This window comes from Nicotiana tomentosiformis, chromosome 2 (assembly GCF_000390325.3).
Source record: "Nicotiana tomentosiformis chromosome 2, ASM39032v3, whole genome shotgun sequence".
In the NCBI taxonomy this organism is placed as follows: Eukaryota; Viridiplantae; Streptophyta; class Magnoliopsida; order Solanales; family Solanaceae; genus Nicotiana; species Nicotiana tomentosiformis.
The window spans coordinates 88,945,578-88,958,724 of record NC_090813.1 but is presented as its reverse complement, the minus strand read 5'-3'; the positions used below and the strand labels follow the sequence as shown (position 1 = coordinate 88,958,724).

At 34.2% G+C, this 13,147-nt stretch overlaps 1 protein-coding gene across 4 annotated transcripts; it reads left to right on the top strand.

The window, feature by feature from the left end:
- The first annotated feature begins 6,407 nt into the window (after positions 1 to 6,407).
- LOC104102577 (agamous-like MADS-box protein MADS2) lies at positions 6,408 to 12,036 on the top strand. 4 transcript variants are annotated; one of them, XM_070195713.1, is made up of 8 exons: positions 6,408 to 6,875; positions 9,577 to 9,655; positions 10,194 to 10,258; positions 10,333 to 10,432; positions 10,596 to 10,637; positions 10,734 to 10,760; positions 10,976 to 11,112; positions 11,664 to 12,036. In XM_070195713.1, exons 1-8 carry the CDS (start codon positions 6,691 to 6,693, stop codon positions 11,749 to 11,751), a joined length of 723 nt encoding a protein of 240 aa, XP_070051814.1. In that variant the 5' UTR covers positions 6,408 to 6,690; the 3' UTR covers positions 11,752 to 12,036. The 4 variants fall into 4 exon arrangements, with proteins under 4 accessions (XP_070051814.1, XP_009608617.1, XP_009608616.1 ...); XM_009610322.4 differs by having other exon boundaries at positions 11,661 to 12,036; XM_009610321.4 differs by having other exon boundaries at positions 10,734 to 10,775.
- Positions 12,037 to 13,147: the final 1,111 nt, after the last annotated feature.

Here is a 13,147-nt window from a genome sequence, read left to right as displayed (position 1 = left end):
GAGAAAGGCTTAGAGATGCTCAATTCCTTGGCATGCAAGCTCAGATCAGAACTCTCCTATCTAGTGGAGCTTTACCGTTGCCCCGATCTCGTGAGTCATCTCCAGAGGGTCGACCTCCACGTGATCGTTCCTCCCGTCCTGCTCGTGATCGTTCCTCCCGTCCTCCACAAAATCATTCTCTATACCGTCTTGTAAATGAAAGTTCATCAGACGGTGATGATGATGTTGTAGAAAAAATACCCCTTGACTTTTATATACTTTGAACTAGACAAATAGAACCAATTTTAAACTAGTTGTAATTAGTTTTAACTTGGTTTTGGATTTTTATGTTCAATTGAACTTTAATTTATTAGTTTTAAAGTATTTATTGAATGCTTTGGTTGTTGTTGTGTTGTTGTTGTTGTTGTTGTTGTTGTTGTGTTGTTGTTGTTGTTGTTGTTATTGTTGTTGTTGTTGTTGTTGTTATTAGGTGTATTGGTATGCTGGCAGGTGGTGTAGCTGCCAAAACAGGCATTTTATGCCAAAATTAAACCCAAAAAGACCGACCAAAGTTGGTCGGTTAATGAACATTGAATTCCCAGAATTCAACATTACCGACTAACTTTGGTCGGTATTTTGCCTGCATTGTTAAGGTTACCGACCATAGTTGGTCGGTAATATTTAATTTTAATTATTTTAAAAAAAAATATATTTTCAATTACCGACCAAAGTTGGTCGGTTTTTTTAAATTATAATAATTAATAAAAAAATATAATTTAGTTAAACCGACCAACTTTGGTCGGTAAAATTAAATTAATAAAATATATTTCCGACCAAAGTTGGTTGGTAAGTACTTAAACTTGTCAGATAGTCATTTTAAGCTACCGACTAAAGTTGGTCGGTAAGCCATTCCGACCATTAAAACACCATCCACACCCTAATGGTCGCGTTTTGGTCGGTAATTGGCCATAACCGACCAACTTTGGTCGGTTTTTAGCGAATTTCTAGTAGTGAAAAAATATCAATATGCGAAAGGCTGGGATAGAACTCCCGTCTCTTGGTAGTCAAAACTGAACCTTTGCCGGTGGCACCAATAACAACAACATATCCAGTCTTATCCCATATCGTGGAGTCTAAGGAGGGTAGTATGTACGCAGACCTTACCTCTACCTTGTGAGGATAAAGATGTTATTTCCAATAGACCACCGGCTCAGAAAAGCATAAGCACCACATTAAAAATATAGACAAGAAGGGACAGTACCAAAAAGTCATATAAAAGCAGAATAAAAATAACAAGGTAATAAGGTAATCCACAATATAAGAAAACAACGATTAGTTATAAAAACCTACTGCCAAAGCGAGAATGTGTGCCAATACTACTGTTATGAACATTCTAGACTACTTACTCTACTACCCTAATCCTCGACCTCCATACCTTCCTATCAAAGACCATATCCTCGGTCAGCTGAAACTGCGCCATGTTTTGCCTAATCACCTCTCCCCACCTTTTCTTTGGCCTACCTCTACCTCTCCATAGGCCCTCCAATGTCAACATCTCATACCTCCTCACCGAGGCATCTGTGCTCCTCCTCCTCACATGACCAAACCACATAAGCCGCGCTTCCCGCATCTTGTCCTCAATAGTAGCCACACCCACCTTGTCGCGAATAATCTCATTTCTGATCATATCTAACCTGGTGTACGTATGTCCGCACATCCATCTCAACATCCTCACCTCTGCTGCCTTCATCTTCTGGACATGAGTGATCTTGATTGGCCAACACTCAACCCCATACAATAACGTTGGTCTGACCACCACTCTGTAAAACTCACACTTAAGTTTTGGTGGTACCTTCTTGTCACATAAAACACCGGAAGCGAGTCTCTGTTTCATCTATCCCACCCCAATACGATGTGTGACATCTTCATTAATCTCCCCATCCCCCTGAATAATAGATCCAAGGTACTTAAAACTCCCTCTCCTAGGGATGACCTGCGAGTCCAGCCTCACCCCACCTCTCATTCCCCCACTTGAGTCTCGCAACTGAACTTACACTCCAAATATTCTGTCTTGGTCCTTCTCAACTTAAAACCTTTAGATTCCAGGGTCTGCCTCCATACCTCTAATTGCGCGTTCATACCGTCTCACGTCTCGTCAATCAATATAATATCATCTGCAAATAGCATGCACCACGACACTTTCCCTTGGATGTGGCGCATCAGTACATCCATCACCAGAGCAAACAAAAAAGGGTTGAGTGTCGACCTCTGATGCAACCCCATTATAACCGAAAAATGGTCTGAGTCCCCACCCACCGTCCTCACTCGGGTCTTTACTCCATCATACATGTCCTTAATCAGCCTAACATAGGCAACAGGTACACCTCTAGCCTCCAAACATCTCCACAAATCTCCCTCGGAACTTTATCGTACGCCTTTTCTAAGTCGATGAACACTATATGCAAGTCCTTCTTTCTCTCTCTATACTGCTCCATCAATCTCCTAACAAGGTGGATGGCTTCTGTAATCGAATGCCCCGGCATAAACCCAAACTGGTTCTTGGAAATAGATACCCTCTTCCTCACCCTTAGCTCTACCACTTTCTCCCAGACTTTCATAGTATGGCTAAGCAGCTTGATACCCCGATAGTTATTGCAATTTTGGATATCACCCTTGTTCTTGTATACAGGAATCATCGTGCTCCACCTTCACTCTTCGAGCATCTTTTTCGTTCTAAAAATGACATTAAATAACCTAGTGAGCCACTCCAAGCCTGCCTTGCCCGCACTCTTTCAAAACTCCACTAAAATTTTATCCGGCCCGGTCATTTTGCCCCTACTCATCTTACGCATAGCCCCCTCAACTTCATCGACTCTAATCCGCCTACAATATTCAAAGTCATAACGACTCCCGGAGAGTTCCAAATCACCCAGAATAATACTCTTGTCCCCTTCTCGTTCAAGAGACAATGGAAGTAGGTACACAACCCAGAACCTTTGCCAGCGGCACACAACCCCATTTTGGGTAACTGGGTGCCACTTATATTATTTGGCTATTTTATCTATTCGTATACATATATTTACAATGTTTCGACCGAGGTTGGGCTAGTGGCGTGCCACCTCTTTCTCCTTAATAGATCTGCCGCTTCGTATGTAATGTGTCCGGAATGAATATAACATATTATATTTATACGTACGTTAGTTAGTAACTTAGTGGGTATGTAAAATTGTTAGCAACTTTATGAACATATATATTTGTTTCATATTTTACTTTTTTAAAACCAAAAGCTCATCTTGAGTAACTAAGCTAAGCGTTCTTCTAGTTTATGCGAGTGCTCGAAAGGATTATCAAGACAAGACACTTCAATGGGAGAAATGTCCTAACAAACTGGAAACTCCTATGATTTTTTACTCTTATTGGTTTTTGGATATTTCGTTAACATGATACATCATTGTCAACAAAATCCGTGGTTCATATTAATATGCAGATCGAATCTCACATTTCAGATTAATTTTTTAATACGAGTTTAACAAGTCTTTCCACATTTTGGAAAATATTAGAAGATGTTATATATGGTTAATAGCCTTAATCTTCTTTTTTTTTGGAGGCTAAAACATCCATAAAGCAGCCACAACGATTTGCTTAATGTACACTATATCTACAATGTTTAACATAATTTCCCAAAGAGGCACTTGAAGTTTAGACACCGAAAGTCATTGACCAAAAGCCCATTTATTGATGAAGCATCCTTTAGATAAGGTCATTATTAATTAAGTCGACAGTATCGTAGGGTGTGTTTGGTACGAATGAAAATGTTTTTCGTGAAAAATATTTTCCTGAAAAATATTTTAATGAAAAAATGAGTGATTTACCACTTTTTTTCTTGTTTAGTTGGTGAGTAGAAAAAAAAATTCAAAAAATATTTTCTAATGTTGGTTAGTCAGTATAAAATATTTTTAGTAAAATAATTTTTATGCTACTCTCCTCAACTCACCTTCTCCAAAATCCTCATGCTTCATGTACTCCCACCCCACCCCCACCCCCACCCCTCGAGGACTCTATTTTCTTCAAGAATTTAATTATTCTTTTCAAAATTCACACAAACCCAAAGGAACTAACGTGCTAATTTACTTTTTCATACAAGAACAATATTGAAATTTGAGTTCGATAACTAAAAAGAAAATATTTTTTTTTGTTGAAAAATAAATTATCATATCTACAGCATGAAAAGAAATTACTCATTTTGTTGACTGAAAGAAAATAATTTTTATACATCATGAAAAAAAAATATTTGTTATACATCATAAAAACAAAATACTCAGTTTGTTGAAATGAAAGAAAGTATTTTTTTTCTACATCAAGAAAAGAAAGTACTCGTTTTGTTGAAATGAAAAAAATTATTTTTTCTACATCATGAAAAGAAAGTACTCATTTTGTTGGAAAAAGTACTTTTTCTATTTTAGGAAAAGAAAATACTTAGTTTGTTGAAATGAAAGAAAATACTTTTTCTACATCATGAAAAGAAAATACTCGTTTTGTTGAAATAAAAGAAAATACTTTTTCTACATCATGAAAAAAATATACTTCTTTTATTGAAGTAAAAAAAGTATTATATTTACAACATGAAAAGAAAATACTCTTAATAATATTTCTATTTAAGTTAGGTGGTGGGCGAGGTAGGGGTGGATGGGGTGTGGGGGAGGTAGGGGATTGGGTGGTTGGGGGTGTGATGGATGGGGTGGGTGGGGTTGGTGGGAATGGGGAATAGGAGGGTGGAGAATGTTGAAAAAGAGTTTTGAAAAATATTTTAACTTCTTTTGACAGGAAAAATATTTTTCACCAATGGGAGAAAAATGAGTTCATGAAAAAAATATTTTTCAAAACATTTAAGCCAACCAAATTAAACATGGGAAAATTAAAAAATATTTTTCAAAAAATAATTTTCTTCATACCAAACACACCCCTAGTCTCATTATATTTTTACTTCCTTTTTTCCAAGTGTTCTGAGGTGTTGTTATTTTACTAAAAGTGATTACGTTTAATTATGTTAATTAAAAGTGCCACGTAACAGAAAATTTCAGCATAAACGAGTTTCTCTTTTTTTTCTTTTCCAGTTTACAAAAAGCAGAGATGTCATGTCTTTTGTTCAAAAGGTGCCACGATAATATAATTATGCCACTAAAATAAACATAATTATAAGAATCCAATTGGTCCACTTTTAACTTCTCATATTCTTGTTGTGATTGAAAATAAAGCGTCATGCAAAAGCTAATAATTGCAAATCTTGGACGGCGATAAATCAGATACAAAGAAAATTTACTAAAATATGCATAAAAATATTGTTTGGCCAATTTGCCTACATATAAAAAAAACATAAGATCCTATTGAGAGAAAATTTTCCCCTAAACAAAATTCTCTAAACGACTATACTGTGGATGCTACTGTATGTGTTTTTCTGTGAAGGAGAGATCCTCAATTTATAGAGGTCACAGCCAAGAAAGGAATCTGTCGAATATGAAAGAGATCTATATTTTTCTTTTAGGAAAAGTAAAAGTAATTATGGTAATACTTTGACTTTCCTTTAAAAGAAAAGTAAAACTCAAATATGATAAGAAAATTAGGGCAAAAATAATTTTTTCTCTCATTATCCAAAAAACAAAAAGGAGGAAGAAATACTCTTTCTGTTGCAAAATCAGTAATCTTTCATCCCTTTCTAATAGGCAAAGAAAATATATCTTTGACTAAATTATGTCGTCACATTTTTCATTTAGTAAAATTCTAAGATTTATTCGCAAAAGGTAAATTGAATTACATCCAAATCAATATTAAGGATATCAACAAAATTCGCTTTTGACAAATGAGTGCAGATTAAGTTATTGGATGAAAATGTTAAGCTAAATATATCAAATAATATAGCAATTCACCTTTATCACATAGTAATTATTCGCTTATCTCTGATTTAAAGTGTCACCAACAAACTCAATAGTGCATCCTGAAAATCAATATTTCATGGGTTTTTATATTAGTAACTTTTTATTTTTAAACAATCAAGAAGTACGAAATTTAATTTAAAAGCGAAGAAGAGTTTATCTATCCGAAAATTGTGGGGCAGAATTGAGAATTGGTGTGCATGATTTCTATGTAACAACCACTAGTCAATCGACGCGTGTTCAACTAATTAATACACTTCTTTGTTTTTTTCTCTGATGGACCACACAATTGAGAAACCAAAGCAGTAACACTTAACTAGACGCGTGTCGCTTAAACTGCGAATATCCATCCGGCGTGGTCACCACGCTTTAAAACTCGCGTGCGAGACATCCCTTTAATGCATTGGCTAAATTCATGAAACTTCAAAGGGGAAACAAGACCAACCCTAAGGCTCTGAGGTATCTAAATTTGGAGTGCATAAGCAAATCCTAAGGTTAAAACAAAGAATCCTAAAACAAGAAGAAGATAAAGTGAAGAACAACAACCCATGTTCACTTTTTCTTTTGTTTCTCTCTCTACATTGAACATATAGACTTAAGAAAGAAAGGCTCTCTCTTAAAAATCCTTTTCTTTTTCTCTCTAGCTAGGGTTTGCAGTTCCTTTTGTTCACTTCTTTCACAATTTTGGTTGAGGCAGTAGGACTGAAAAGAGGATCAATTGTTACCCAAGAGAAGAAAGTGGAAAATAAAGCAAAATTAAAAAAATATATATAATAAGGGGATGGGTAGAGGAAGAGTGGAGCTGAAGAGGATAGAGAACAAGATAAATAGGCAGGTTACTTTTGCAAAGAGGAGAAATGGATTGCTCAAGAAAGCTTATGAACTCTCTGTGCTTTGTGAAGCTGAGGTTGCTCTTATTGTTTTCTCTAATCGTGGCAAGCTTTATGAATTCTGCAGCTCCAACAAGTACATATTTTTTCCATCTCTTTCTCTTATTTGTAAAATCTATCTTTGCTTTTGTTTTGGCTATCATTTTCTTCTTGTTTCACCTTTATTTTGATTTTTATAGCTCTATATTAGTCTGTGTTTTTCTTGGATCTTGTCCAATGCAAAATTAGGTTTTTAGTTGTACATCTAATATAGTTCCCACCAATTTGACCCCAAAAAAAGTGAGTGAGTAGGAGATCATTTGATAATATGTTATGCAAGATCTGTTTCCTTTGATGGATTATCAGCGATCAGTACTACTTGAAGAGGAATTTTCTTTCATTCCTTTTTAGGTTTAAATTAAAATAACATGAAAATCCTAGTAATATTTAAATAATGATAAATTAAATATGGATCATATATATATATATATATATATATATATATATATATATATACCAACAATCTCTTGTTTGAAGTTAAGAGAAAAGGGTAATATGGCTGAGTAGCCGTACCGGCAGATCTGGAGGTGTTTTATTAGTATGTAATTACAACGATGTGTACCTTTTAAAATACCTTGGAGTAACTAGATAAAACACTGTCCGTTCCTGCATTGTTGGATTACATGATAAAAAGTCTTTGATCTTTTTAATGATGCATGGCAAAACTCTACCAAAGGCTTCACCTTTTAGCAAATTAGTCTACAAGATCCATCTTTTTATCACTTTTTTCTGTGTGATCGTACGCATTTGTAATATAGGTCATGCAATTGCCCATCGTATATTGCTCTTCAATTAAAAGAGAAAAGGATTTAAGATGTTTATTGGGTAATTGGCTGTAGCATATGTAACTAGCGTTTAGTCATAGATTCCTAAATTTGTTTTAAAAATTTTGATTTAGGTGAAGTTTGATTTGAGGATGAAAATCTGTTTGGACATAAATTTTCAAAACATAGGTCACTTTATTTTTAAAAAAACATGAAATGTGACTTATACGCATAAGTTCTAAAAACTATTAAAAATACTCAACAATACCAAACAAACAAACTTGTTAATCTTATACATGCAGAACCTTCATCGATGCCATTCATTATCATTATCATAAATCATAGTCCTGAAAATAGATAAGTTTGGTACAAAATTATTATTTGTATAATTAACTACATAATACACTATCCTAAAATCATAACGTGATATTTTGATATCAACTGCTAATAACACAATTACTAGCTACTATAATTCATCAAATTACAATAATATTATAAGATTCATCATTCCAAAAGAAAATGATAGTAGTAATTAGCTGGTGGTTAGTTAGGTTATAATAGATGGTGGCTTTTTTTAAAAAATATAAAAGTTTGGGGTAATTTTTGAAATTGTTAAAAATCCAACAGTGATATTTTGGGTCTAGAGCTGGTTTTGGGATTTTGAAATTTTGTTTTTAAAATTTGCCAAAACATGGATAAAATCTATAAACAAACATATTTTGCCAAAATAATTTTGAAAAAGACTTGGCAAAATCTACGGTCAAACGGGGCGTAGTACCACGATGTAGCTGATTTAACTTGGCTCGGGAGCTAATTAAAGAAGTCCACTTGTAGTTTACATTTTGTAATTGAGGCGTCAATTGTCCTCACTTAGACTTTCAGAAGCTGGAACAAGGGATCCTGGGATATGCTCACCTTAAAATTTGGCAACCCCTTAACCAAACCTCTATAAGCTTATTTGGGGCCAGTGTATAGAATAGTTATTCTCAGGAATGTTATTTAGAGATTAGGCAGTATTTATTTTGTCTTGAACTTTTAAATTAAAAATTTTAACTTTAGGACAATTCAGGACATTTTTGTCCTGAAAAATTAAAATTCAGGAGGCACTGACTAATTCCTAAGTAGCAACCATTTAGAATGGTTGTCTGATGTCATTTCTATGCTTAATTGGCATGTCTAGTGCTACACTGCTACTTCTTAAAAAGTTGTGTCTAGTCCAACTTGTACGGATCTCGATTATTTCATCAAATATATGTTACCTTTCATATGCACAATTAGTGTCGGTAATTCTACCCAAAGCATGTCTATTGCTACCTTGATGACTTCCATGTTCTTGGCATGCATGTATTTTGGCACCTCATAATCATAAGTGGAACAAATCTCCATTTAGGTGTCATTTGAAATGCTAAGTCAAGTGAAGAGAAGTAGTGGCTCCTTTAATGAAGGCAAATACATCGATTAGTGACGGCAAACATAACATTAGAGTAAAAACTTTAGTGTTTTAGTATAATTATCTAAAATCATGAAAATGATTTGAGTGAAATTATGTTCCTAGTCGAATCTTATGACACATATATATTCCATCCACTAAATGCTTGTATTGCAATTCCCAAAAATTGGGTTCATAGAAGCACTTTTTATTATCTATTATTGCAAGCTAAGGGGGAAAGCTGACATCATTGTTCTTGATTAATTAAAGTATGATGTCTGTGACAAATTAAAACAAAACAGTCCTTAAGTGAGGCATTGAAATGCAAATTTTGGGTAGAATGTATGTGCCAAAAGAAATAACAGAGACTATCTTTCATATCTACCAATTTTTCCAGATTTCCAGTAATAATAACCTATGATAGATGGGACATATTAAGGATGATTATTACATAAACATTCGCTAAGGTTTGGACTCGTAACACATACATCTCTTGTGGTACACTAACAATTAACTTTTCCTCTTATTTTTCCTATGCATATCAGTATGCTCAAAACCCTTGATAGGTACCAAAAGTGCAGCTATGGTACATTGGAAGTCAACCGATCAATCAAAGACAATGAGGTAACTAAAGCTACTTGACTTCATTCCGCCATCCCTTAGAACAAAGGAATGAAAAATGTACTATTTTGCCACGGTATATAACTAGTGTAATTTGATTGCTTTCTAACATGAATGCTGCTAATTTGATCAGAATTTTTCCTTGTAGTTTTTTCGCAAAAAAGCAAGAAAGATTTAACTTTTTGAGGAGTTGAAAACCCACACTTTATGTGTAAGAAATAAATAAATAGTGAGCTCGATCAGAGGCGTATGTAGTGTTATAGTATCGGGTTCATCTGAACTAAGTACTTTCGACACGGAGTTAAATTTAGTGTAAAAATTTCACTAAAATTGCAACATATAGTGGGTCTGAACCCATAACTTTAAAAATATAATAGGTTCAATACTAAGAACCATAAAGGCCGAACCCATAGAATTAAAGTCATGGATCCGTCTCTGAGCTCGATGCTTGCACAATAAAACCTTTTGGTATTACAAAATACGATTCATCTGTTGAATTGACCTCTTTCAAGTTTTTGATATATCATCTCGTCCATTGCAGCAAAACAGCTATAGGGAATACTTAAAACTCAAAGCCAAATATGAGTCACTGCAGCGATATCAAAGGTAAACCTGCATCTAGCTAATCTTAACCATGTTACCTAAATTATGTGACTTATACTTGACATTTTCTTTGACAGACACCTTCTTGGAGAAGACTTGGGGCCTCTGAATATAGATGATCTTGATCATCTTGAAGTTCAGTTAGATAATTCCCTCAAACACATTAGGTCCACCAGGGTAAGCTTAGTGATATAAACATATACAAATTCACCATTATAAAAAAATTGCGACGGCTGATCGGCCAGAATTTTAAAATATTTTTTCATTTTTCGATGGCTGGCCATACTAACATTTACAAATCTCATCTTATTTCTTATTGTATCTTCTGGCTGCTTTGTAGACACAACTGATGCTTGACCAGCTTACTGATCTTCAATCTAAGGTAATTCACATTAATTGGTTGGGAAATGTTCTTAGATCAATATAATATCTCATGTATTCAACAGTAATTCACATAAGCTTCTCATTAAATGTACAGGAGAAATTGTGGCTTGAGGCTAATAAGGTACTTGAAAGAAAGGTAGGGTGGGTAGCCAATACATGTGATTGTAACTCTCTTATATATTGATTCTTGTTTGGTGTTGTTAGAAATATATCATTCCTGATTTTATCGATCATCAATTTTATTCACCTATGTGAATATGTGCCTTAATTATCAGTGGAAACTTATTATTTGTCTTATGGATGTTCCAAATTGTGTTAAATTTGCCTATGTTTTAGCTGGAAGAAATATATGCTGAAAACAACCTGCAGCAACCATGGGGAGGTGGTGAGCAAAGTATCACTTATGGTCAGCAACATGCTCAATCTCAGGGTTTCTTCCAACCTCTAGACTGCAACTCTATTTTGCAAATTGGGTAAAGTCGACCTACTTCTAAATTGTCATTATGTTACTTTTATTTGCATTTGCAACTGATGGTTAAATGACGAGTAAGGCTTGCTCTAGTGTGAAACACCTCAACAAACAACCCAGAGGCGTATCTAGGATAACTCGTGGGTTCAACATTTAACGTTCTTAATATTGAACTCATTATATTCTTAAAGTTATGGGTTCTATCTGCTAGTTATTGCGATTTCAATGAATTTTTGTACATAAATTTATGCTTCGCGCCCAAAGTTATGGGCCCAATTAAACCAGTTGCTACGGAGCTATATCCGCCTCTGGTACGAAACTTATGGGAGTAAGTGCTAGCAAAAACTATTTATCCCAGTGTGATGAGGGTGATTAAAATCAAGAAATTTATCACTTATAATCTAGTAGTATTGATGGGAATCTTTCACACAATTGGTGTGGTGCAAATATTTCTCACTGTCCCTTTTCCTTCCCCTTCTCTAATTCCCGTATGTAACGGAAAAAATTAAAAAGTGATAGCCTAAAACTAAATTTCTTTATTTTTATTTATAGCAGGTACGATCCAATAACTACTTCAAGCCAAATAACAGCAGTAACAAATGCCCAAAACGTCAATGGCATGGTGCCTGGTTGGATGCTGTGAATGTCCCCTAAAAAAGTCCAACTTTGACTTATCTTCAGCATTGCATAAAAGCATAGTATATTACTATAATAAAGGAAAACTGCAGTTATCTATTCGAGGACTGTAAATTCATACTTTTTCAGTTTTTCTTTCTTCTAATATTTGAGAAGTATTTCATACTTTGAAATACTAAGGTGAATGTTGTAAACCCATTTTGAGAGATACTCGAAGTCTCGAACTATGTTGCTTTGAAATGTTTTACTGATATCATAAGGTGGATGTTGCTGAATACATTTCATTTATTCACATTATTTTTGTTATGACAGTTTTAAGATTATCTTTTGTGTGAATTCAGTTTCTTTTGATTCATAAAGTATGGTCAAAGTCATCCAAAGTAATTATCCAAATCTCTGCTAGAGTAATTGATTATATATGACAACTTTCAAATTTCATACAACTGCAGTCCTAAGCAACATAAACAGAAAAGAAGCAAATAGACATTGACGATTTATATTACTTATTATTTTTATCAATCCGCACGATTTCTTTCTGTAATTTAAATAAATTCTTTTGAGTTCTGGTCGAAATGACCTATTCATATAAAATGTTGAAATGATTTAGCCAAGAATTTTCTGGCTTTTAGCTTTCCTACACAAAAACAATTTATCTCAGTTTACAAAAGTCCAAACTGTCAACTCTTACCCAAGATCGAAGACAAACACTAGTAACACATTAACACAAATACACATTCCGATTAGCTGCAGTTAGGGCTTTTCTGGAGAAACTCTCTTACATTAGTCTTCTTACAGTGGTCTAGGAAAGAATACTCTTGGGCCAGTTTCCTCCTAGTTTGAGTCAGTTCATTATATTCTTGAAAGGGCTTTGTCATGCTTATATTGGGATTAAATTTGGATAGGGAGATTTGAGATTTGGGATTTTCATTTTTGTGTGGTCGAGATGACCTTTTCATATATAGCGGTTGAAATAATTTATCCTAGAATTTCCTTGCTTTTTAAAAGCTTATCCTACCAAAAGAAAAAAAAGGAAGAGAAAATTTAGTTAAATAGCCACCTAACCAACTGTTTAAATTAAAAATAGCAGGTGGATGTATAATATGTATATAATTTATATATGATATGTGCATAATCATGTATAATCTATATATACCAAGTAGGAAATGTAAATAATTAATTTAACCGGCTATTTGTGTAAAGATTTCACAAAAAAAAGAAGGAAATATTACATAGATGTCGCTAAAAATGAAAACCCCAAAAAATAAGGTCCTTTCTCTCCAAGAATCACACGCAAAGATCTCCTTTCATATTTTAAAGCCTGATTAGCAACATTAGATGCAAGACGAAGAGGAAATTTCATGGATGAGGTAGCAAATAAGGTGATGAAATACAACAAAATATAT

Excerpts from the sequence above, each read along its gene's own strand:
- LOC104102577 (XM_009610320.4), top strand. The coding sequence starts at position 6,691 with ATGGGTAGAGGAAGAGTGGAGCTGAAGAGGATAGAGAACAAGATAAAT. Across the intron at positions 10,433-10,595 it reads AACACATTAGGTCCACCAGG|ACACAACTGATGCTTGACCA; the intron begins GTAAGCTTAGTG and ends GCTGCTTTGTAG. Across the intron at positions 10,776-10,975 it reads ATAAGGTACTTGAAAGAAAG|CTGGAAGAAATATATGCTGA; the intron begins GTAGGGTGGGTA and ends CCTATGTTTTAG.